The sequence below is a fragment of the Cydia strobilella genome, chromosome 2, assembly GCF_947568885.1.
Source record: "Cydia strobilella chromosome 2, ilCydStro3.1, whole genome shotgun sequence".
Lineage (NCBI taxonomy): Eukaryota > Metazoa > Arthropoda > Insecta > Lepidoptera > Tortricidae > Cydia > Cydia strobilella.
In genome coordinates this window covers 15,807,509-15,833,726 of record NC_086042.1, presented here as the reverse complement: position 1 = coordinate 15,833,726, position 26,218 = coordinate 15,807,509, and the positions used below count along the sequence as shown (strand labels likewise).

Genomic DNA, 26,218 nt, shown 5'->3' with positions numbered 1-26,218 from the left:
AAAATCCTTGAGGTCATAGTGCCCAGATAGTATTATGTATTTTTTTCAAAATTTTAGACCCGGAAATAAAGGGGGGGGGTGTCATTTTTTTGCCTATTTTCTTGAATAACTTCTAAAATGTTTATCCTAAAATTATAAAAAATATATACTTGAAATTCTCACAAGGAGCTCTTTCATTTGATATGTAACACGATATAGTTTGCAAAAACTTTTTTTTTTTAATTTCCTCATTTAGCCCCCTAAAGTGGCCCCCATGTTTAGAATTCATTTGTTTACGTTACATGTCCGTCTTTGGGTCACAAATTTATGTGTATACATATGTGTACCAAATTTCAATTTAATTGGTCTAGTAAGTTCGGAGAAAATAGGCTGTGACAGACGGACAGACAGACAGACAGACAGACGCACGAGTGATCCTATAAGGGTTCCGTTTTTTCCTTTTGAGGTAAGGTAAAGTTGGGTAAGTGAAACAGCGGGGCAACTGGAACACTTTAAAATCCTTAGAATGTGTCAGTTGGTGAAAAAAAAAATTGCGAGTTCCACGTGGTGCCGAATTTCTAGTGGTTTAGTGTCTCAAATCGAATTTATTGGGCTGTGATTAATGTAAGTACGATAATCTTTAGTTAACTTCTCACGTGTGTTATTTGTTTTACTTAAACTAAAATACTTAGCCAGAATTTCATAATTAAAACATAGCCTAAAATTTACATATTGAGGCAAGTGAAACAGTTCGGGCCGGGGGAAGCGAAACGTATGTTTCACTTACCCCCGTTCAGGGTTTACATTTTTAGTTACACTTTTGTTAATAATACATTTCAATTATTATTTTCGCAAACTTTGTGTCATTTAAGTGTGCATTTCTAAAAAAGTTTGTACAAAAACTAGGGAAGTCACGTGATAAATTTTAATTGTTTCTTATTTGGTTACCAAGAATTATTTTATAAATTGAGACTAGCCAGTTTTTTCTAGTTATTAAGGTTCTTAAGGAAAATTATCTGCAAACAACTTACGAAAGTCAAGTTATTTTAGTAAATCTTGGTAACATAATAGGATTAATTAAAAGTTGCTAACGTGGCTATGTACACACTTTTTTAGAAATGCTCATATGCAGTGTTTTGTTACAGAAACATGAAAAATGGTGCGAAATTATAAAAGAAAAACAGATAAGGCGTCATATTCTCAAGAACATTTGCTTGAAGCTGTAATGTAATTCTTTAAATATACAGGGTGACTAAAAAATAAGTGCATTCCCGTTGCCAGGGAGGTTTTGGGATTATACTGAGCAACTTTTACTATGGGAACAACCACTAAATCGCAAAAAAAAATTACCCTCCCATAGAAAATGGACCAGTGAAAATGTATGAAACAGCCAAATTTTTTTTCGCGATTTCGGGATTGTACCCATAGTAAAAGTCTACTATAATTTCGTTAAAAAACACCTGTTATACTCATTATTGTGATTTTAACTTAATAGATGGCCCCTATTTTTTTAACGAAAACTTTTTATTTAACTTAGCTTTAGTCCTTTAAAACCGATGTTGACTACCCCTGACTATTAATTTATGTTTCAATTACCCCAAATTTTTTTTTTGTTGCTATGCAAAAATAAACTTAGTTTTTCGGGTATCAAGGATCTAAATTGTTTAATGACTTTTAGATGGAATGTAAGTTACATTCAAAATAACTTTTGAAGCTAGTACTAAAAGACAAACACAACTGTTTCACTTACCTCAGAGGCGAGGGAAGTGAAACAGTTTTTTTGAAACCCCTGACTTTTAATTTATGTTTCACTTACCCCAAATTCAATTTTTTTGTTGCTATGCAAAAATAAACTTAGTTTTTCGGGTATCAAGGATCTAAATTGTTTAATGACTTTTAGATGGAATGTCAGTTACATTCAAAATAACTTTTGAGGCTAGTACTAAAAGACAAACACAACTGTTTCACTTACCTCAGAGGCGAGGGAAGTGAAACAGTTTTTTTTATGTGGACGTTTTCTATTTTTCACGGATTCTGAGCGCACTTAGAGTTATATGTTGCTGAAATTATAATACATTATTATATTGCAGAAGTACATTTTATATTGTCGCTGCTATAAATCTTTTATTTCAGAAATACCAGTTGATTATCTGAAGAAAAAAATAAAGTATGTTTCACTTACTCAACTTGACCTTACGGAACCCTAAAAACTAAGTTATAAGTACGGTTACCTACGGTTGCGGTTGGTACAGATAATTAGCACGTTATTAAATGTAAGGGAGATCAAAGCACACCATCATTTTATATTAAACACATAATTATGCCAAATAAACTATGTAATTACCGTATTCCAGGTATTCATTAGCCCCGATATCAGCCATCATTTCTTCATGCGTAACGAAATAATAGTGTCTGCCATTTTCTTCATCCGCCCTTGGCGGCCGAGTGGTGTCTAAAAAGATAACCAAAATTTACACGCAAGTTTTTAAGAATGAAGTGCAAACAAGTCAAACGAGACAAAGTAATCTCTTCTGTTTAATACAAATAACACCTTGATAAGCAACTTTAAAATATGCTTTAGTGTAACTATTACTTTTACAGACATAGGTAGGCATAATAAGAAAAATACTTGTTTGTACTTACGTGGAATGGGATATGCGTATTGGTCCGGGTGACGCGCGATCAGAGTGTTCTTAATGTGACGTCGACCCACGCCATGCGCGCCCAACAGCACAATAGTCTTCCTCTGGAAAGCTGCAACATTTCATTTAAAATGTAACAAATGTACCTGGTACGTTAAAATTAATTGTATTTGTACACGTCATTCAATTTGACTAACCATAACGGTTTTAGGTAGGTAAGTTTCGTCTAGGTAGGTAGTTTCTTGTTAACTTTGTATTGAATTGTAGTCCGTTGTAGGTTTCGGCAACTCGACGATCTGCGCCTAATTTGCAAGACTCGGAAACTTTACTACTTACCTATCGAATTTTACGAATCTGCATACAAAAATTTAGAAAGAGCGCCCTAAAGCAGGGGTCGGCAACCTTTTAGCAGCCAAGGGCCACATAGCGGTTAGCAAAATTGCAGCGGGCCGCACACTGTTAATAATTCGTGAATTTATTAGACAAAAGGTACTACATTGTCGTTAGTCAAAAAGGACTTCTTTTAATATACATTTTTATGCAAAAGAGTGCCGAAATTCAGATCGCAATTCGCGAGTTCTTACATACAGGGCGCCTCGTCTTACATGCAGGGCTCCTGCGGCGTCCCTCACGGTTATTCAGCGCGCTTCGCACGCTCTTACATGCAGGGCGCCTGCGGCGTCCCTCACAGTTATTCAGTGCCATTCGCGCGCTCTTACATACACACTTAAAGGTTGGGCGGAGCCAGACATTCATCGCGCTTGGCGCGCTCTTACATGCAGGGCGCCTGTGGCGTCCCTCACAGTTATTCAGCGCGCGAAATCGCGCTCTTACACGCAGGGCGCCTGCGGCGTCCCTCACAGTTATTCAGCGCCATTCGCGAGCTCTTACATACACACTTAAAGGTTGGGCGGAGCCGGACATTCATCGCGCTTGGCGCGCTATTACATGCAGGGCGCCTGTGGCGTCCCTCACAGTTATTCAGCGCGCGAAATCGCGCTCTTACATGTAGGGCGCCTGCGGCGTTCCTCACAGTTATTCAGCGCCCTTCGCGCGCTCTTATATACAGAGCGCCTGCGGTGCCACTCACACTTAAATGTCGGGCGAAGCCCGACATTCAGCGATGCGCGCTTTTCGCGCTTTTACATGCAGGGCGCCCTTAAAGGTCGGTCGAAGCCCGACATCCAGCGAACCCTCCACACTTAAAGGTCGGGCGAAACCCGACATTCAGCGTGCTTCGCGCGCTCTTACATTGCGATAGGCAGACACTCATATTGGCACGTCTGTGCATATTGAGTGATCAGCACATTTAATGTAGATCTTGTGATAACCCAACCCAACTCCAAATAATTAAATTGAAATGAAAGACTTTTCTTTTTCACTCGATCACTTTAGTGACGTAGGACTGATGTAACCTGGAGGCTCGCGGGCCGCTTTAGGGCGCTCTTTTTTATTTTTTATTGCAATATATTTTTCCTGTATTAAGCACAATTCAGGCATTAGTTGACGGGTATATTTCAGGGTCAAAGTTAACCCTTAAATGCATATTGTTGCCAAATGTATACAAAGCATTGGACAGTTCACAAATTCCTAGATCCTACATCCAAATAACTAAATAAAAACATTTTTTCCACCCAAAAATAAAAAATCATGCATTTAAGGGTTAATATGTATACTCAGTTGAGTCATATACTAACATGGTAACTTGACGACTTCTTCGTAAGTGACGACGTCGAGCTGGTCGAACACGGCGTTGTGTTTGGCGAGGTACTTGTCTTTGGACTGCTTCTTCTTGCGTCCGAATATAGAACAATTCACTAAAACAAACATTGCGAAATTGTTGTCATTGAAATCTCAAACTACATGCTTTATTGGCCTTATAACTATTAAGTAGCATATGGCAGGGCTAAAAGTTCAGCAGGTAAACAGTTTCTCTAAATGAAAAAAAAAAAAAAAAACTATATAGATATCACAGATATATACATTTCCTCAATGAAAATCATAAAAAAAAACTATAAAACATACGCAAACTCGTTAAAGATATGCATAGTAACTGCTCACAAGATATCAAATGCTAAATATGTTGAACAATGTAACAGGAACTTGGAATACCTATCATTAAAGAAAACACCAGTAGCAAGGACTTAAACAAAGGCATAGAATCAATACTGGATAATAAAAATATAATTTTTTCACCTGACCAAATCGCTACTGCATTTAATAATAAGTTCATCAACGAAATTAGTAATAGTAGTAACCCTAGTAGACAGGAAAATAAATCCATCAGAAGTCTATGAGTCATTAAGAATTTACGGAACGCTAATTCAGTAGGCTATGATAATATTCCGACTTCACGCATAAAAGAAAATGCTAACCTATTGATGGACCCCCTAAACCATATTATTGTATTGTTGTATTGTAGTTCGGGCGATTTTCCGCAACTCGACTACTGGCGCCTATTTGAACCATATTATTAATTTATCAATTAGAGATTTGATGTATTCCTAATAAACTCAGTGACCATTATTGTAGGATGGTGCAAGTGGCGCTTATGCGAGGAAAATACTAACTAAACCACATTACAAATCAAGTGCAAATGCACGCTATTAAAACAATCAATAGCATCATTTAAAAGTAAATTCCACAAACAACTCAAAATTTGCATCAAATTACTTTACCACTCTTGTGGAAAAAACACAATTCTCACCCGTTTTTGAAGAAAAAGACAGCCTTTACGAGCCTGAGTGGTTAAATGTTTTTTATTCTGCTCTATTTTTGTCAAGCAATGTTACTAAAAGTACCTACCTGTGCCTGTGTGTGTACCTGTGCTTGCGTTATTGTTTCGAAGCTGGAATTACTACTACTAAATATTGGAGGGTTTTCCGACAAGCGTCATGCCACGTGAAACATTAAGGTAATTACGCCATTGCCCATTAGGTCTTGTGTTGTTGTTATAAATTATAATATTGAGATTATTAATCAACACGTTTACCTGTTTATATTCGATTGTAGCCATACAAACGCCGTTCTTTACCTACATGTTTAATTAATTTTATGCGTTGTTAATATTAGTTTATATTAACCTGAGGTAAACGTTTACGTAATTATAAACCAATTTTAAGAGGAATCTTCAAAATGTGGCCGCTAACTGCACCAAGGTCTCTTTTTCCAAGGAATGTAGCAAATTACGATCGAAAAAAGCAAACTTCTTAAATCCGCCTAAGCTTAGGTACTTATAACAAATAGCTTATAGCTTAAGTATATATAAATAAAATGATTAATCAATTACCTGTGTTTTCACATCCATCAGTATGAGACACGCAGCCCTCGGTTCCTAGCAGCACAACATTACAACAAGGTTCATGCAAACGCAACTTGCCAATGGGTATGAGTAGGTAGGTACGAGTACAGGCCGCTACTTGTAGTCGGGGGTAGGTACACTTGGAGTGCTATTGCTATTGTGAAGCGTTAGTTCTCAGAGTTCATAATGTTCTTAAATATTGCTTTTAAACCTCCCATGGTTAGGGGCAAAAAATTATTAATAAGTAGGTAGGTAGGTAGGTAGAAGAGATGTTTGCTACAGCAGCGGCATTAATCATATCATATGTTTTCAGATAGGTACATTTGCATTTTTTTTTATAATTTCTCAAAAAGAAATCTAGCTATTTCGATGAAGTTTACAATAAAGGGGCGTTTTTGAAAACGACAATTCGATCAAATTCTGGAACATTTTTAAAATAATTAGTTTGACCGAGTTTTCGCTACAGCCCGCTGGGATTTAAATTGTAAAGTAATGATGCGATTTAATTTTCAAACCAAAGGCTAACGAGGGCGAAATATATCCATACCTGTGTTCAATATTTATAAGATAGACATAGGAGTGGATGGGGTGTGGAGTCCCCAATCCCCATTTTGCTAACGTGGCTGCCCACGTTGCCACCTGCAGTGGGACTCAATATATATATAATGGTCGTCATGATGATACAATCATTGTTCACATGACATTAATTCTAATTTCACGAATTTTCGAATGAATGCCTGCAAAAAATAGCAATATGATAGATTTTTGCCGCGACTGTAAGTTAAATCGTGCCTCGAATTTGACTCTCCATTATGCGGTAGTTCTTTGACGTTCGACAATGCAGAACAGTTACTGCAAAAAATATGGCGTCGTATAATGTTATCTATAGTTTATCTGTCAATTAAAGGGGCACGTTTTTTTGACTAACACCTCTTCTACAGTCTTCTACTCCTTGGTAAGGGGTAATTAGATAATAATTATGTTCTGCGCGGGTTTTAAATTACAATTAATACTAAAATCGTTATTTTTGGAAAACATGAGTGTACCTAACACTTCACAATAAAACATATATCATAGGGGTTACACAAACTCCCATCATAACCATAATAATAATAGCAGTCTTTTTTAACTTATAGGTTCACTACATTTCATTATCCGATTAGGCATGAGTTACGAGTAAGTATGCCACTGATCAAAAGGTTCATATATGTATAATATTGAAGGGTAACAATAGTCGTGGTTTAAACACCATGCAAAGTTATTGGGAGAATACAAACTGTTAAAAGTTAAGTATATTTGTTTAATTTTGAAGGGGAGCTTGTATTACTCAGTACAATGATAGGCAAGCATTTTACATACCAACTGCAGGTTCGTCCAATGATGTTTACGTTTGGAAGCAAAACACAACATGTCAGTTATTCCCATCAAATGTATTTAAAAAAATCATATAAGTATGTAAAAAAATAATATAATGGCCTCATAAATAAATATAATTCGAGAACATTATGGAAAAACACAAGAAAATATTTTATGTAATTAACCCATTTTATACGAAAAATACATCAGAAAAAACGCAACAAATCTGGAAAAAGTAAAAAGCCTAACTAAATATCAAACCAAACAAACACTATCTAACGATGATATGTATAATGGACATCCTATAAACAACATCGATATAAGGAAGACGACAACTCAACCAGAACGTAAAAGACTTAATTTTTCAATGTACTTCTTAATTTTAAAACAAAACAGGTCAGGCACTCAGCAACAACATGGTCTAAGTAAACGGTTAAGAATGTTAAAAACAATAAAATAGTAAGAATTAGTGTCGAACCTTGGTCGGTGTTAGATCGTTCGGCGGCGGCGCACGCGGCTCTCCACTCCTGTAGTTCAGGGCTCGGTATGAGCCCGGCCGAACCGCCCGCCGCGTCCTTGCGCGCTTGCCACCAGTGAGTATCGTCTTTGCTTATGATCTGTAACGGAATAAAAACCTAAATATGAAATACAAATACAACTCATCTTCTACAGTAATAGGTACAAACAGCAACACTCTGAACTGTCCATCGGTGGACTGGGCCTTATTACAAAAGGCATAAGGTCCACCGATGTACAGTTAACATTGTGGGCGATGGTACAATAGAGTCTCAGGTCAGGTCAAAGAGTAAAGTAAGTATAATAGGTAAAGAGAGCCCACTTGAAGCGTTTTATGGAAACTCATTAGAAAGCACCATCTCTGACTTGCTCCCGAAACTAAGTATGTATGTGTGAGTGCATATACATACGTACGTGTACTTTCATCCTACATACTATTAGCACAGTATATTCCCTACAGTAGCGCGACGAATGTACTTACGCAGAGCAACGGAGGGGAACTCGCGGGGAGGCAGGCGGCGCGGGCCGCGTACCACAGACGCGCTTAGTTTGTGGTACTAGTTTGTGGTACCGAGCGCGAAGGGCATACGCGGTCGTGTTTTTGCTTCAATTATAATCACTACATAATTATTTAGTAATAATTATACATATTCTATAATGGTGCGCATAAACTGTTCTGGGTAAGGATGTAATTCGACATCGAAATCCCAGAAGGATTTAAAGTTTCATAGATTTCCCCCCGCGACGAGTAGGTTTTTTTTCATTTGTGTACTTATAAGTTGGAACTAAATACTTACCAAAACACCATATAGTAATTACCTACTTACTAAGTATTATGTAATTCTTTGCATTAACTAAGTAAGGGCTACTTGCACTCGACCGTGACGAGAAAAACCTCATGAAGTTTTATCAAAATTATGTAGTAGGAGGTATTTTGAATGTACATATGAATAAATGATTACATTAGAATAGTAATAATCACAATTATTTTATTTCCCATTTTGTGACAACCCTAGCATATTTGCATGTGACAGCGTAAGTACCTACACTGGCGGCGGCATCGCGCGACATCAAAGGCGTTGCGCTACTGTAGGGAAGAATAATTGTAATACTGTGATATTAGGTCTACTTGGGCGGTTCACAAGTAAATTTTTTGTTTGATTTCTTGTAACTTGTAACACTTTGCAGTCTGCTCCAAGTGTTTTAAATGGAGTTAAACGCTCAGTCTGTAGATATGTGGCAGGAGAAATTGTCAAATGTTTATTTGACGAAAACTTAGTAATGGATTTCTATTTATCGTAGTTATATGGTAAATACTTCTTGGGCAAGACCCATACTATTCATTTTAAACCTTTTTCATTTGCTTTTAGCTATATTTCGAACATAAAACTTACCTTGACGGTGAGCTAAATCATACAACTCAACATTTGTACTCCTGCGGTCCTGCGCACATTTCTCGTTCTGGCAAAGAATTATAGCCCGGACACTCCGTTTGTCCGACGGCACTTATATTTGGTATTGAAATAGTTCCTTTCCAATAGTAGTTTTGGTCAAAAACACAAAATTTGGGAACCTATAAACAAACTACATTTGGAGTTCGTCGACTTGACAGCAATGCCAAGTGACATGTACGTTTGTATCTGTATTTCAAGATGGCGGTCGATGAAGTGTGGTAGCCACACTCGTTGGTAAAATAACATAATCATTGCATTTATAAACTTTCTATTTGGAAATGTTGTCCATATTTTTGGCTTTCTAAATATATAATTATTTCCATGTTTGGAATTGTTGAAGTTTCTGGTGTTGTTCGTACATTCATTTGGTAAGAGCGAGTGTGTTCCGCGGGCATACGTCATTCGATGTCGTTCACTCAGAGATTTAGCAGTCTGAATGCACTTGCATTTTTCGATAGCCATTTGCTGTTCAATTGGAGGATTGGAAGCATCTTGACTTTGAAGGTCGGTGCGTTCTGCCAAAATGGCGGAGGTAAGTAGCTTTGTCTGAAGAAATCTAAACTCAGTTCTTTTTCTTTTTGTGTAATTAGTGCGTATTGATGACGTCACACGTTGGGCGGCCCAACTGACGTTTGCTACTAATGACACTAATCTGTCGAACGCGTGACGTCACGTGGCATTTCGAGCGTTTCGCTCACTAGCTTTTCGCGGGCAAATTTTTGTACTTTTTATTTATAATTTCAAGTAATTAAATGGTAATTTAAAAACGGAAATGCATTTGTAACATGATATAACGGTAACAAACATCCGAATAAAACATATTTCGTTCAAATATAAACTTCATGCATGAGGCTAATTCTTTACCAGAACAAGAAATGTGCGCAGGAGTACAAATGTTGAGTTGTATGATTTAGCTCACCGTCAAGGTAAGTTTTATGTTCGAAATATAGCTAAAAGCAAGTGAAATAGTAGATTGTTAACCAAGGGATGAAAGGCAGTCATTTCTGCTGAGGTATTTTTGGCGCTCGAACGCAGTGAGAGCGCCAATAGTCCGAGGCTGAAATGATGCCTTTCACCCGAGTTAAACACTCTACTTTTCATTTCGAATACGAGGAAAGTAAAATGCATGTCTTTTTTAAAACATGACCAAGTATAATTTTTTATAGTATTTTTAGGTACCCTACCTTCAGTTAACAATTTAGGCAAAAGTGTCTCTATTTATAGAATGGAGAGTCAAATATCAGAATGGAAATTGTATAACAAATACATTTAAATTCAAATTTCAATTGCTTATCGTAAAAAAAATCAAAAAATCGTACTTCGAACGTAAAATGCTCTAGTGAAGACACGTATCATTTTCTGCACACCTTTTAGAACAACAATGACCCTCTTTCAGAGCATGAGAAATGAAAAAGGTTTAAAATGAATAGTATGGGTCTTGCCCAAGAAGTATTTACCATATAACTACGATAAATAGAAATACATTACTAAGTTTTCGTCAAATAAACATCTGACAATTTCTCCTACCAAATATCTACAGACTGAGCGTTTAACTCCATTTAAAACACTTGGAGCAGACTGCAAAGTGTTACAGTATTTAAAGTAAGTATTTTTATTGCTTTCAATTTGGCATACAAAGACCTAATAAGAACAGGTTAAGTACAAAGTTGATACCAAGTAGGTTGAATCCATCACTTGCAGCTTCTGACTTTACACATATCCATTTTTCTTTGCAATAATTGTCACATTAGGAGAATTTGGGGTAATACCTGCGCCACGCCACGCCGCACCGTACACAGTTTGCTCCAGATATTGTGTAAAATGATCACAGTAATGATGTCATAATTCGGATCCATCTTGTAACTGAAGAATTTCGGGCATAGGTATTACGAGTATCTCTTGTTTAAGCCGGTACCTCCATAGATGCGCTCTAGTTCCTTCCACGTGTCTTTAGCGGAATCAATTCGCATGATTTTTTGCAGAATGTCATCGGTCTTTTTCATCGCTAGCTGCCTGCGCATCGTGAGCGCCAATTATGGTATTTCCTTTTTAACTTCGAGAATATCAAAACTTCCCGGCACTTGAGCACTATTAAAATTTTAAGCCTCCAGGTGTTGTAATATTAGGAGGCTAATTTCCCTATTCTCGTATGCTTGCGTGGTCAATTTTACTCGGTTACACTTTAAAATTAATATTTAGAGAAAAAATAAGCTTGTTTCTGTTTACGACATTTATTTTTGTCTGACAGTAAACAACCGTTGCCAGGTAACAACATTATAAATAAATAAAGGTCTTGACAAGCTAGGTATATGCAACCTGTTTGCAACCTTCTCAATGTTGTAGTCATGCCTTAAAATTGTATCAATTTTATAGTGACATCTGGTGACGTAGTTTCCATAATCGGAAGTCTCCTTTACGCAATTTTTCTTTCTTTTTTTTCAAATTGCCGCCATCATCCTCCATCTTTACTGACGTCAACTATATTCCGTAGTGCCCCATCCCCCCCCGCCCCTGGGTCATGTGATCGATATATCTTTAAATGCTATCTTCACTATCTTAGACAAAACATCCGTCTCTCTCACATACTTGCTCGTCGGTAATTGATGTTTCCACCAATTACAGGTAAGTGATATTGGAATTTATTCGATCAGAAAAGTTGTCTTGGCCAAAAACTGTTTTTATTTTTTCATTTAGGTATCATTCCTGCTTGGAAAAGTTAAGATTAATTGGATTAATTGATGACACCCAATAACTAGACCGAGACTGCTGAGAAGGTGAATTAATTTAAATCAAAGCTAGAATTTCGGCCGCAGTAATCAGTTCCCCTAAAAGCTTTCGGGTTAAGAGATAATTCTTCCGATGTACGCTCACGGACATTAAGAATTTAAGCTAATTTAAATGTCCAATTTGAACTAATTTGTCCTAAATAGCTTAACAATATAAGTCCTTGACGGTACTATATTTTATAACACAGTCCTTGGTCACAGTTCGATTCAAACTAAAATAAATATGTAAACTGTTACACCAATGAAATCTTACAAAAAAATCTGCTAAAAAAACAATGCGTGATGTAGTTCTGTATTTTTTGTATGTTGTAAGGGACCTTAGAGAAATGTGAGACTATATTTTGCAAGCAAAAAAAAGTTGTGCTCCCTGCGTAATTTGCAAAAAACCGCAAAAATTTTGGACTATTTTTAGTTTTTGCAGTTTTATTATAAAACTATGGGTTTTTGGTCGAAACTTGCTTCGTAATGTTGAAAGAACATTAAATTTTGAACAATTTAAGCCTATTTACAGCGCCGTATGTCTAATAGTTCTTGAGATATGTGGCTTTAAAAAAAGGGCACTTTTTTCTTTTTAACGTAATTTTTCGTTTTGCCTATATTTTAAGACAAATATCGGCGCAACCGCTCATGCTATGATATATTGCAATAAATAAAATTGTAGCAAATTTAATTACCTTTCATTTAAGTGCATGAAAGGGTCAGTAAGTCCTACAGTTCTCTTGTTATCATAAAAAAATGAAATTGCTATAATGGGGAAGGCAACTAATGTATTGATTAAGGCATTGTCAAAATCCCTACAAAAGCAGTACCAATCGTCGAGAGCGCAATCTACGATTAGCTATTACCGGCCTTCCCCGATAGCAGCAGAGCGCTGTTAGAGATCAACCATTTTTAAAATGCATTCCACTCCTAAGCACTTCATTCATTCAGTAATGAAATCAAGATACAATCGGTAGTTTTGCTTGTTTTTCGGCCCCACTTTTTGGTCGTAGCCATTGATCGTAGTCCACGATGCCGATTCTGATTTAACAAGTTGATCTTGTTTTGATACGACCTTGACGATAGTTCACGCTGATTGGCGAGGCGAGGACCTTAAATTAATCAAAATTTAATGTACTTTCAATGTTACGCAGCAAGTTTTGACCAAAAACCCATAGTTTAATAATAAAACTGCAAATACTAAAAGTCCTAAATTTTTGCGGTTCTTTGGAAATTACACAGGGAGCACGACTTTTTTTTGCTTGCAAAATATAGTCTCACATTCCTCCAAGGCCTCTAAACAACATATAAATAATTTTTAAGAAAAAAAAACCGACTTCAATGGGAGATGCCGCTGAAAGCATTCTTAGATTCCAGACAATGAAATGAAAAAGACAGCATCTTTTGCCTAATTATGTAGAAAAGGAGGTAAACCGACCCACTTTTCTAGTAGCATTTCGTTTTTGTAAGGGTCGCAGTTCTAACCTTTTTTTTTTTTTTACATGGGGAATGCTTTTACGCATACCGCCGGGCCCGGACGGTTATGTGGGACTCAGGGCTGTATAGAGGCCCCACTACCCACTAAACCCCATGGTGTCCTCTCGCCGCTGTGGTTGCGGGGTTACGGGGAAGCTCACGCAATGCGTCCGCGACCCCGCAGCGGCTATCCTGCCTAGGATCCATACTCTTTTTTATTCCCCTGACCTACCCAGTGGAAGCGCTTCCAGGACACTAGGTCGCGCTTACCATCTCGGGAGCCAGCGTCATGGGCGGGGACGCCCCCGTGTCCACCGCCCGCTGGCTCTCATTAGGGCGGCAGGTTCCGCTCATGAGCGGCACGTCTGCGGCCTATGCGGCGGCGGCGCATTGGGTCAGCCTCGGCCTGGACTTCCCGTTCGCGCTCGGCTGCCTCCTTATCTCTCATGACGTGCTCGCAGAACGTGAGCACAGTCTCCCACGCACTTTCGCTGCCTAGCATGGCCTGAACTACGGCTGGCAGCGAAAGGTCTAGCCCTACTTGGGCGACCAACTCCTCCCGTTCCTCGCCAAAAACTGGGCACTCAGCCAATGTGTGTTGGGCCGAGTCTACGCCGGCTCCGCATTGGTGACACTCCGGTGTCGGTTCCCGCTGGGCAACCTTGTGCAGGTATCTGCCGAAACAGCCATGCCCCGACAGTACCTGCGTTAGTCTGAAGGTAAGGACACCGGAGCGTCTTTCAACCCAGTCACGGAGGACTGGTCGTACCGCCTCTATAGTGTGGGAGCCAGCCTTCGGCCGCTCTAGCCGTTGCACCCACATCTCCGTCGCGTCTTCTAGCAGCTCAGTGTGCCGCTTCGCCACCTCCTGAGGTGCTTTCGGGTCACCTCGGGCTCGCGCCTCCCCGCGCCACTGGTACAGCGCCGCGAGGACCCTCGCGTCCAGGTCCCAGGGCAGAGAACCGGCCAGCACGCACGCGGCCGCCGCGCTCACTGTGCGGTATCCTCTGATTACCCTCAGCGCCATTGCCCTCTGCGGTCGTCGCAGTTGGGCAATGTTGTGGCTGCTGAGGGAATCCGCCCATACTGGGGCACCGTAAAGCGCCATCGAGCGCACCACACCCGTGTATAAGCGGCGACATGAGGCCTTGGGCCCTCCCAGGTTGGGCAGTATATGCCCAAAGGCCGCCGCTGCGCGCAGTAATTTGGGCGCTAAACGCTTGAAGTGAGCCTCGAAGTTCCACTTGCTGTCAAGCAAGACGCCGAGGTAGAGTAACGTCGGCTTGACAGCGATTGGAACACCTCCCACAATAATTTCTGCGCCGCCTGGAGGCGCTCTTCGTGGGCCGAAGAAACAAATGGCCTCGCACTTCGCTAGCGCCACTTCTAGCCCTAGACGCCGGATTCGGGCCACACAGTGGGCGACTCCCGCCGTCGCGAGCACAGCTGCGTCGCGGTAACTGGGTCCTCTGGCCGTCACGAGCGTATCGTCAGCGTAACACGTGACGTCTACTCCACGCAAGTTTTCCCCCCGTAGGACCCAGTCATAACCTATGTTCCACAGGAGTGGCCCTAGAACTGACCCCTGCGGAACTCCACACGACATACTCCTTCGACTCCAGTCCTGTCGCCCTGGCCAGACTACAGCCCTCTCGCTGAGGTAGGCGGCTATGATTCGCGACAAGTGTGGGGGCACCTTGTGGTACCGCAACGCCTCCTTTACGGTTTCCCAGGGCAGGGTGTTAAAGGCGTTAGAGATGTCTAATGACACCGCCAAGACGACTTCGCCCCGGGACACAGCCTCCTTAGCCATGGCCCGAACCCGCAATATGGCATCTACCGTCGAGCGGCCCCTACGAAAGCCGAACTGGTAGTCGGCAAGATCCGGCCCTACGCGCTCCAGGTGCTTGATGAGGCGAGCTGCGATTATCCGCTCGAAGAGCTTGCCCACCTCATCAAGCAAGACTATAGGACGGTAACCAGATGGAGAGTGAGCCGGCCGCCCGGGTTTATGCAGAAGCACTAGCTTCCCAGTCTTCCAGTCCCTTGGAACGCGGCCCTGCTCCAGACACGCGGTCAGGAGCCTCAACAGTCTTGACCCTAGGGCGTCCATGGCCAGGACCCAAGCACGGCCCGGAATGCCGTCAGGCCCGGGGGCCGTCTTGGCACGGAGCCGAAACACCGCCGCGTGGAGCTCAGTGGATGATACTGTTGGGACTTCTTCATCCTCTCCTGCTCTCATCGTTGGCGGCACCATGGTAGGCGGCAGATGTGGCCCCCTTTCGGGGAAAAGCGTCTCCACCACGCGGCCTACAAGCTCCGGCTGGAGCGATTGGGTTAGCGGGGGTGCCCATGGGCGCAGCTTGCTCCGGACGAGCTTGTATGGCCTCCCCCATGGATCAGCATTGAGGGTCTCCAGGAACTCGGAACGACTCGCCTCAATTGCCCGTCCTATGGCCACCACAAACTCCGATCTGGACGCCTTGTAGTGATCATACAGGCGGCGCTCCTCGTCCGCATCAGGTCTCCTTCTCCTTCTCTGACGCATGTACCGGCGCCGCGCGGCTATGCAACCCTCACGCATCTGCGCGAGCTCGGCGGACCACCAGTACACTGATTCTCTTGGTGGTAAAGGTTTGGCCCGGGGCATCGCCGCGTCACAAACGTGTGTCATGGCCTCCCGGAGCTCGCAGTTCTAACCTAACCTACTTTTCTGGTAGCAATTCGTTTCTGTAAGGGTCACAGCTCTAACCTAACCTAACCTACTTTTCTGATAGCAGTTCTGTTCTGTGAGAATCGCAGTTCAAAAAAAACCCACTTTTGTAGTAGCATTTCCGGGTCCGGGTCTGGGTCCGGATCCGAGTCCGGGTCCGTGTCCGGCTGTCCGGGTCCAGGTTTGGGTCAGAGTTCGGTCCGGGTCCGGGTCCGAGTTGGGGTCCATGTTCAGACCCGGGTCCGGGTCCGAGTCCGGGTCCAAGTTTGGGTTTGGGTCCATAAGGAAGAGAACAAATCGCCAAATGTGAACTATGTGTCATTGAATAGTTCCATTCTGATCATCATCAGCAGTTCCACTTCATCAAATGTCACTTTTTAAAATGTAAATGCTGGATTTGTTGATGAAAAAACAAAAATCACTATATGTATGCCTTTCACATTTGAGGAGTTCCCTCGGTTCCTCGTGGGTCTCATCATCAGAACTCGAGCTTGACAAAAATATGTCTTAAAAACTTAAGTTGCTTAACAAACATAAAGAAGTGGACAAATCGCCAAACGTAAACTATGCGTCATTAAAGAGTTCCATTCTGATCATTATCAGCAGTTCCACTTCATCAAATGTCACTTTTTAAAATGGAAATGCTGGATTTGTTGATAAAAATACAAAAATCGCTATATGTATGCCTTTCACATTTGAGGAGTTCCCTCGATTCCTCATGGATCCCATCATCAGAACTCGAGCTTGACAAAAATGTTTCTTGAAAACCTAACTTGCTTAACAAACATATCGAAGAGGACAAATCGCCAAACGTGAACTATGCGTCATTGAAGAGTTCCGTTCTGATCATCATCAGCAGTTCCACTTCATCAAATGTCACTTTTTTAAATGTAAGTGCTTGATTTGTTGATGAATATACTAAGATCACTATATGTATGCCTTTAACATTTGAGAAGTTCCCTCGATTCCTCATGGATCCCATCATCAGAACTGCTTTTTGACAAAAACGGGACCAATCTGTATGTATATACTTACAATCGAAAAAAGAATTTTCAAAATCGGTCCAGAAATGACGGAGTTATGGAGTAACAAACATTAAAAAAAAAAAAAAAAAAAAAACAACCGAATTGAGAACCTCCTCCTTTGAAATCTTGAAGTCGGTTAAAAATACAGAACTACATCACGCATTGTTTTTATATTGTAAGATTTCACCGATGTATGTTCTATCCTAACTAAGCTATACTATATAAAACGTTCAAATTGAAACCCGTTTTTTTTAACAGACATGTCAAGAGGCAGTTTACTTATCACCCCTGCAATTTTGAAATAAAATACAACATTGTTTTGTACGTAGAAAAAGCATACTATTAACCACATACTGAATACCTTGCAACGATAATAGCTTCCATTTACCGAAATAGTCTATTTTAGCGAGCCATTCGCATTGTTGCATTGTACCGGGGTTCCACATAATTGTAATAGTGGCAGTAAATTTTAGCCCAAACAATAATAATATGCTCTGAGCGACCGTAGTAGGTCCCATGAACTCGCTATTCCAGCATTTTGCCATTGAATACAATATATTTTTTCCATTGAAATAAGAAAAATACGGAACATTCATTTAATTATGAGATAAAGGTCGTATTCATAACATTATTGTGTGATAGTACCCAATACTGAATAAATAATAAAAAAACCCGGCCAAGTGCGAGTCGGACTCGCGCACGAATGATTCCGTACCATTACGGAAAAAAACAGCAAAAAAATCACGTTTGTTGTATGGGAGCCCCATTTAAATATTTACATTATTCTGTTTTTAGTATTTATTGTTATAGCGGCAACAGAAATACATCATCTGTGAAAATTTTAGCTGTCTAGCTATTACGGTTCATGAGATACAGCCTGGTGACAGACAGACGGACAGACTCTTAGTAATAGGGTCCCGTTTTTTACCCTTTGGGTACGGAACCCTAAAAAGCACCTACACAATAAAGTTCGCAATAATCCTAGCTAGAACTGTTGAAGCTTTTAGTTGAAGCTTTTAGTTTGTATATTAATTAAGATAAATACAGGGGTGAATTCTATATACTATATTCAAAAGATAATAAAGTTTTTTAATCGTATATATGGACGGTATAGAAACGACGACAATCTCTTATGGCAGAACTGTTGCAAAAGTGACCAGCTTTCAGCTGTAAATAATAGTCCCTAATCTCTCCGGTGGCGCTAGGTAGGCTCTGGGGTATTACATGAACCATAGGGGTATAATAATATAGAGATGAAATGGGGGAGGGGCAAGAAATAACCCGACCAAATTATGTAGGTTGTTTTTGGTATGTTGGTCAGGAATGTTAAAACGTGTTTTTAATTTTGTCGCATTGCGTATGTTCACGGTCGCACCACAGGGCGGACACGCTATACATCAAAAACCACTTGCGTTTCTATGAGTAAACGGTACGTCTGTACACGCGTCATGCGTCATAGTGTGAGTAAGGTGCTTAAAAATTGTACTGAGCGGCCGGCAAACGGCCGTCAATCTGGTGTCGCGGGGCGAGGTAATTCGAGTCGGAGCGGGGCGGTGCGTGACCGTTCTGTCTGATAATACTATTACTTATTCTGTGGTCGCACGGTCGCACATCTATATAAAATCACATTTCACATCGGTCTATAACATTTCATTTCGGTGTATGGTGGCGCCGCCTAATTACTGTTTTTTGATTTTTGATAGACCCTTTTCATACATAGAGATTTTGCTCGTTTATATAGTCTCCATGATCGTATACCTAAAAAGCTAAACAAGTCTCTTCCGTATTCTTTCATCAACATGCAAAGTTTTGATGAGGTGTCTTTGTACTCTCAGACCAGTAGAATTGCTCAACGATAACAACTTTTTCACGAACGATATCCTGAGTCGCCGGTACCGACCGAGACGTAGTTAAATCATGAAGGTGGTGCAAAACTTTCATTAATTTTGGCCAGTTTAGCGTTCCTACGTACACCCAGGCCCCCGGACGCCCATAATGACCATCCAGAAATGGACAGAAACATTAGTGTATTTTTAATCGTAATCATCTAGCGAGTAGGTACAAGCTACTGCACGTCGATTTCACCGCGTAAGACATCTGGCAGGTGGTATGCATCAGGCGCTTTCACCCGTATCATTTCCAATCAGTAAAAGATCTTTTTATGGCTGATTATCGAAAATGAATGGACATGTGCCTTTAGTTGTTAGAAAACTGGGAGAAAAAATAACATACCGTAGATTGACGAGGCAAAATTCACGTGATTCGGACAATTTAACGTCCATAATGAGCATTGGAGGTGTAGGAGAAATCCACTTGTTACACGAAAAGTTTTTTATCAAGACAGGTTTAGTGTTAATGTATTATAAATGATACACTGATTGCATCTTATTTTTACTGAAAATTGACTCAATGGACAAAACTGCCTGCATGCTCTGATGAATGTAGTTCCAGTTCTCAAACGATAAGTTTACCAACAGCCCTCGGAAGCAGAAGCGGAGCTGCCTCAAATTGCCTTTGATGCAGTAAAAACCGATGTTTTTGTGTTAACCATAAGCGACGAGCAGAATTGTGATTTCAGGTCCAGGGCAAACACTTTCAATGTTTTAAAATACTACGTGTAAATAAAAATTGAGTTCCTTGTAAACTGTCTCTTCTTTTTTGTATGCGCAGGAACATTATTCACGCGTTAAATTAGTATTTGTTAGATGCACTTGCATGATACTGATAAGTGATAAGTACCTAACCTAACCTAAAAAATTTTTTGACACGTGGTCCGAGTAGGGTGACCAGAAAAGATGATGTGGGGTCAACTTTATTATTTTAGCGATAATTCATTAAGTAGCTCATTTATTACGATAACCACTAGTGCTTCGTGTTTGCCTTCACGATTAAAAAATCAGCCTGTATAATCCACACTGTGCCTACCTGAAGTATGTCTCCTGTAGTAAATGCAATACCGGCTTGAGCACATGGAATCAATTCGTCCTCCAAGGGATCGTAGTCAAACTGTGCTCTTACAAATATCTGAAAAAACATCCAACGTTAAGACATAAGAGGCTCTTTTTAAGAAGCATGATGGCGAGAATATTTGTAACAAATGAAGTGTTATTCGTTATTAGTTATGAGATGCGTACAAAGATGTGTAGCTTTGGTGTGAATACTGATGTCGACAAATTGACTATGTGCACTTTATGATAGTTGATTATGAGGACTAAACGAGATAAATTAAACATAAACATACAACTTGGTGTAGAATAAAATGAAGTGACAATGAAAGTGTAAAGCCATGACAAAGAACAACAAGCGCACAGAAACGAAGAAGATCGTGGGGACGCAGCCATGCCCGGGTGATACACGACAAAACATAACATAACAAGACAATCAACATAATGAACATAAAGTAGCAGGGTCTGGCTTCGCTACTTACTAGTACGGGCGAAGGCTTAATCCGGAAAAGCTAGTTAGAAAAAAGTGTCAGTTTTAATTTCGTTTTTTATGTCCAATTTTATGCTTTTAGACAAGCAACGACAGATTTATGTGCGCTTGCCGACTTGTTTGTTTTTAAGGATTCATTTTAGGTCGTAGTGTTTTATTGGCAAAACAAGCGTTAATATCACACATTCAATTTTACTGTAACAGTATTATTTGTACAAATAAATTGAATTGTTAATAATCTCTACGTTAACTGCAGGTAACTAAATTCTAAGTAAAGATTGAGACGGATAAACATCGCGGATCTTAGGTATCTCGAGAGATTACATTTAGTAAATTGGACGAGTTTAATGTTTCATTTTGTAAAGAAAATACGTTCCACTGAGTATTGCTTTTACTCTGGGGAGTAAATCACTCGTTTTTGTCGCTCTTGTGTAGGAAAAAATACTTAAATCTCTGGCCGCTCTGAGATTTGGTCGGCAATCTGCGAAGTCCATCCATCTGTTTACCACATTCTCACACAATTATAGGTACCTACTATCGCTCACAAAAGTGGTCGTGATATTTAATTTTAGTATATTATATTACTAAGCCAACCTTACTACGTTCAAAGAGGATATAATAAGATAGAGCGGTACTGACCTACTGACATAGTAAATTTTGTAACCACAGTAAATTCACTGCCATCTATCGACACACTTTAAAACTAAAAATGAAGATTTATAAAAATACGATAAAATGTAATGAAATATGGATAAATGATTTTTTTTATTTGCATTAATTATTTTTATGATTTTGACCCATGTTCTTTCACTGATATGCGTTAAAATTGTTAAATAACAAACGAAACCGTCAACGCCATCTATATGACAGTAGGCCAAAGCTAGTAGCGCCCTCTGATCGAGAATCAAATTTGCTTGATTTTCGTGGCACGTTTTTTCCTTAGACTGTATCCATCTATTACGGAGTTATATCTATCTTTGCTACGTTTAAAAAGAGAATGAAAGGCCCGGAGAGAGCAAAGGAATTTGTATTACCTCACAGGGCGGTGGTGCCGAGCGGTACGACGGCACTATTTTGAATGTCACTGACCCACGAGCCTCGCGCTGAAAACATATATAATATTAATTCACGTAGAAAATTGTATACACTTACAACATTTTTTTATACAATATTTACACTTAATTTATACCTATTGAGTTTTCTTGTTATACTTACCTACACAACTTACATAAATATTGCGTAGGCAAATAATTTAATTAAGGATTTGGCATGTTTTTGTTACAAAGTACCTACCAATATTATTATTAAATATTAGCTGATTAAATAACTAATAATTATAATATTATTTAACTTTAGACTTACGCCCTTGTAAACTGCAGTGCTTATAAAATATATTGATAATCCCTGCCTACAGTAGTGTAGTGAGCAATATTGAGTCGCATTAGTCGCGTCAACCGGCCTTAACGGACTTAAAGCGGATGCGACGGGTTTATGTAATGCCGCAGGCGGCGCCGGCACGGAACGAGATCACACAGCACCGATGTGCATGTATTTGTACTATACCTACATTAGTATAACTGCAACCATACAGAAAAAACCGGACATGTGCGAGTTGGACTCGCCCACCGAGGGTTCCGTACAAATTTAACTATTTTTTTATTATTTACAAATTTTTAGTTTTCATAATTCATAATTCGTTTCTTGTCTGTAGAACATGGGTTTTGAGATTTTTCTATGCACTGTTGTAGTGTATGACGATACTACTTGCCAAACTTTATAGTTCTAGGTCAACGGGTAGTTAAGTACCCTATACATTTTGATTCCCTTCAGAGTGTCGAAATATCATCCTGTCCTGGTGGCGACTGAGTTTGTTCTGGCTAGTGAGAGCGACGATCGTGAGCTCTCAGGAGGCTGACGTAGCCTATTTTCGCAGTCATTGTACGGCCACACTCACCGCAGGTCAGCACCCCTCCGACAAAATTGTAATTTATGACTGCAGGTGGTCGGGCCTTTAAGACTCCCCGGCAAGCTCGGCCGAATTTCACCTTCCCATACAAACGTTTCGTTCTCATTTTAAAACTACGTGTTGGATTGTAATGAAACTTTGCACATATAATAACATAAGGTATATCTAGGTCTATAATTAGTTTATATAGCTCTAGTATATAAAACAAACGAAATAGAGCAAAAACAAGTTTTGTATAAAAAACTTAAATTCGCTGAATTTTTAGGGTTCCGTAGCCGTACCTCAAAAGGAAAAAACGGAACCCTTATAGGATCACTCGTGCGTCTGTCTGTCTGTCTGTCCGTCTGTCACAGCCTATTTTCTCCGAAACTACTGGACCAATTAAGTTGAAATTTGCTACACATATGTAAGTTTGTGACCCAAAGATGGACATGTAACGTAAACAAATTAATTTTGAACACGGGGGCCACTTTTGGGGGGTAAATGAGAAAATTAAAAAATTAAGTTTGTCAGACTATATCGTGTTACATATCAAATGAAAGAGCTCATTGTGATAATCTCAAATATATATTTTTTATAATTTTAAGATAAATAGTTTAGAAGTTATTCAAGATAATAGGCAAAAAATTACCATTCCCCCCCTTTATCTCCGAAAATACTGGGTCAAAATTTTTGAAAAAATACACAAAATAGATCTTTGCCTATAGATCACCGGAAAACCTATTAGAAATGTGCAGTCAAGCGTGATTCGGACTTCTTTACTTAGTTTTTGATCCGACCCCTACGGGTTTTTTAAAGACATTTCACATAAAAAATACATTGTTTAAATTGTGTAATGTACGGAACCCTTGGAACGCGAGTCCGACTCGCACTTGGCCGGTTTTTTTTACTATTGTATCTGAACCTACATAAACTAAATACAGACCTAAATATACCGTATCCTATTATAAGTACAAAGTTTCAGAGCAATCTGGCTTGTCGTTTTAAAATGAAAGCGTAGGTAACTACGTTTGTATGGAGAACCGAGCTTGCCGGGGACTTAACTCGTCACGCTTCGCGTCGAGTTCCTCTTGCCTCTGCTCTGTCGAAATATACGTTTTTAGCGGCGCATAAACGGCCGTAGCTTTTGATTTTTTCACAGCTTCAAGGGACCATAGACCTGAGCATATGGTATTAATTTCAACTCGATATCTCCACGCGTTCCCGAGTTAAGGGTTTTGACAGACAGACAGACAGACGGACGGACGGACGGACAACAGTTCCGTTTTTTTCCCTTTTGAGGATGTAGGATGATTATCTACTTCTAGGATAGCGGGTTATTCTAATCTATATATATTTAAAATGCACGTGTCCTGACTGACTGACTTAGTGACTGACTGACTCATCAACGCAGAGGCGAAACCACAAAAGCCAGGAAGTTGAAATTTGCACACCAGGTTAGATTTATAATGTTTACAAGAGATAAGAAGCCATGTTGAGAAATTCAACCCCTAAGGGGGTTAAAAAGGGGATGAAAGTTTGTATAGGGTTTAAGTTTTATTTTAAGCTATGAATTCGAACCTTAGGTAAAAGATACATTATTAAAAAACAAGAAAACTATTTCAGCGTTTTTGAACATTCATCCCCTAAGGTGGTGAAAGAGGGGTTGAAAGTTTGTATGGAGATCAAAAATGTTTTAAAGTACGGGACTTGAAACTTTGTATATAGGCATATTATTACAATACCTACAGGAAAAGTAATTTTAGCGTTTTTTAAAATTCATCCCCTAACAGAGTAATAAAGGGGTTGAAAGTTTGACTTCATTACAAATGCTTTGAAACTTCTTAGAAAGGCATAAAAGCCGACCACAAAAAAAAAGTAATTTCGACGTTTTTGGAAATTCAACCCCTAAGGGGGTTAAAAAGGGGATGAAAGTTTGTCTTGGGGTTAAAATTTATTTTAAGCTAGGAACTTGAAACATTGCAAAAAGGTATTATATTAAAAAAACAAGAAAACTAATTTCAGCGTGAAAAAGGGGTTGAAAGTTTGGACAAAGTAATTTCAGCGATTTTAAAAATTCATCCCTTAAAAGGGTTAAAAAGGGGCTGAAAGTTTGTATAGGGTTCAAATTTTATTTTAAGCTAGGAATTTGAAACTTCGTATAAAGGTATTTCATTAAAAGAGAAGAAAACTGATTTCAGCGTTTTTGAAAATTCATCCCTTAAGGTGGCGAAAAAGGGGTTGAAAGTTTGTATGGAGGTCAAACATTTTTGTTGAGTGCGGGACTTAAATCTTTGGATAAAGGCATACTATTTGAATACAAGAAAACTAATTTCAGCATTTTAGAAAATTCATCCCCCAAGGTAAATAAAGGGTTGAAAGTTTGTATGGAGATCAAACCTTTTTTTGAGTGCGGGACTTCAATCTTTGTATGAAGGCATAGGTATTATTAGAATACAAGAAAAGTAATTTAGGCGTTTTTAAATATTCATCCCCTAAAAGGGTTAAAAAGGGGTGGAAATTTTGAACCCATTACAAATGCTTTGAAAGTTCTAAGGGGTTCATCAAAAAATGAGTGTACAGGTTTTTAAAGGGTCGGCAACGCGCGTGTAATTTCCCTGGTGTTGCAGGCGTCCATAGGCTACTGTTGAGGCCTAGGCTCATTTCTAAGTATACTGCAGGGATGCCTAGTGGATCTTCAATGAAGACTTATTATTTTAAATTATGTATAAAGATTTATTTTATAACTTAGGAGTCTTAGGACTGAATTACAGTACAACTTTATCGCTCAATGTAGTTTTGAATATTGCCGTTGGCCGCTGTCGGCGGACGTTATATATGCCCCCGACGATTGCCGATGTTCGAATTTCGGACGCAATCGGCCGTCGGTGACGTCACTTCGGGTGCGTTCCGAACAGCTACGGTAATTGCTTACCATCAGGCGGGCCGTATGCTTGATTGCCACCGACGTGGTATAAAAAAAAGAAAGGCATTGATTTTTAAAGCAAGATTACAAAACAAGTTATTTCAACGTTCTTAAAAATTCAACCCCTAAGGGGGTTAAAAAGGGGATGTAAGTTTATATATGATACAAGTTTTCTTTTAAGCTAGGAAATTGAAACTTGATTGAAACTTGGTAAAAGGGCATTATATTAAAATACCTAGACGAAAACTGATTTCACCGTTTTTGAAAAGTTGGTTTGCATCGGGAGCGAAATTTTTTTTAAACTCTTACTAACTTGAAAATCTTCTAAGAGGGCTGAGAGGGATTATATCGAGAACAATTTTTTTTAGATAGGGGCTTGTAACCTCGTAGTTTATGAAAGACAAATTTCATGCGTTGAATAATTATTAACAAATGATTAACTATCCCTACTGATATCTTTTGCTGCATAATGTTCTATGCTTATGTAAAATATATAACCACCAACATACAAATCCACGCGTACGAAGTCGCGGGCAACAGCTTTTGACAGCAGCGGAATCACCACTAACACCTAGGCACGGTATATGTATATGTCACCGTAAAAATGCCTTTCCCCTACTTGAAACTAGTTTTTCGTATCGCTTCACGTTCTCATTAGTTAAAATTAGTTTTCCGGAAGGATTCG

General features: G+C 39.5%; 1 protein-coding gene across 3 annotated transcripts in view; it reads right to left on the bottom strand.

The window, feature by feature from the left end:
* The window catches only part of LOC134752283 (peripheral plasma membrane protein CASK), a 388,960-nt gene that overhangs the window by 3,860 nt on the left and 358,882 nt on the right, over positions 1–26,218 (bottom strand). Inside the window, exons 13-20 of one of the 3 annotated variants that reach the window (XM_063687939.1) lie at positions 21,697–21,765; positions 20,655–20,684; positions 20,153–20,251; positions 7,757–7,895; positions 5,911–5,955; positions 4,319–4,438; positions 2,623–2,733; positions 2,324–2,431 (exon numbers count right to left, since the gene is read on the bottom strand). In XM_063687939.1, the coding sequence (XP_063544009.1) occupies positions 2,324–2,431; positions 2,623–2,733; positions 4,319–4,438; positions 5,911–5,955; positions 7,757–7,895; positions 20,153–20,251; positions 20,655–20,684; positions 21,697–21,765 (721 nt within the window). The remainder of the gene's footprint in view (positions 1–2,323; positions 2,432–2,622; positions 2,734–4,318; positions 4,439–5,910; positions 5,956–7,756; positions 7,896–20,152; positions 20,252–20,654; positions 20,685–21,696; positions 21,766–26,218) is intronic. The other 2 variants (XM_063687947.1, XM_063687956.1) reach the window with 2 other exon arrangements.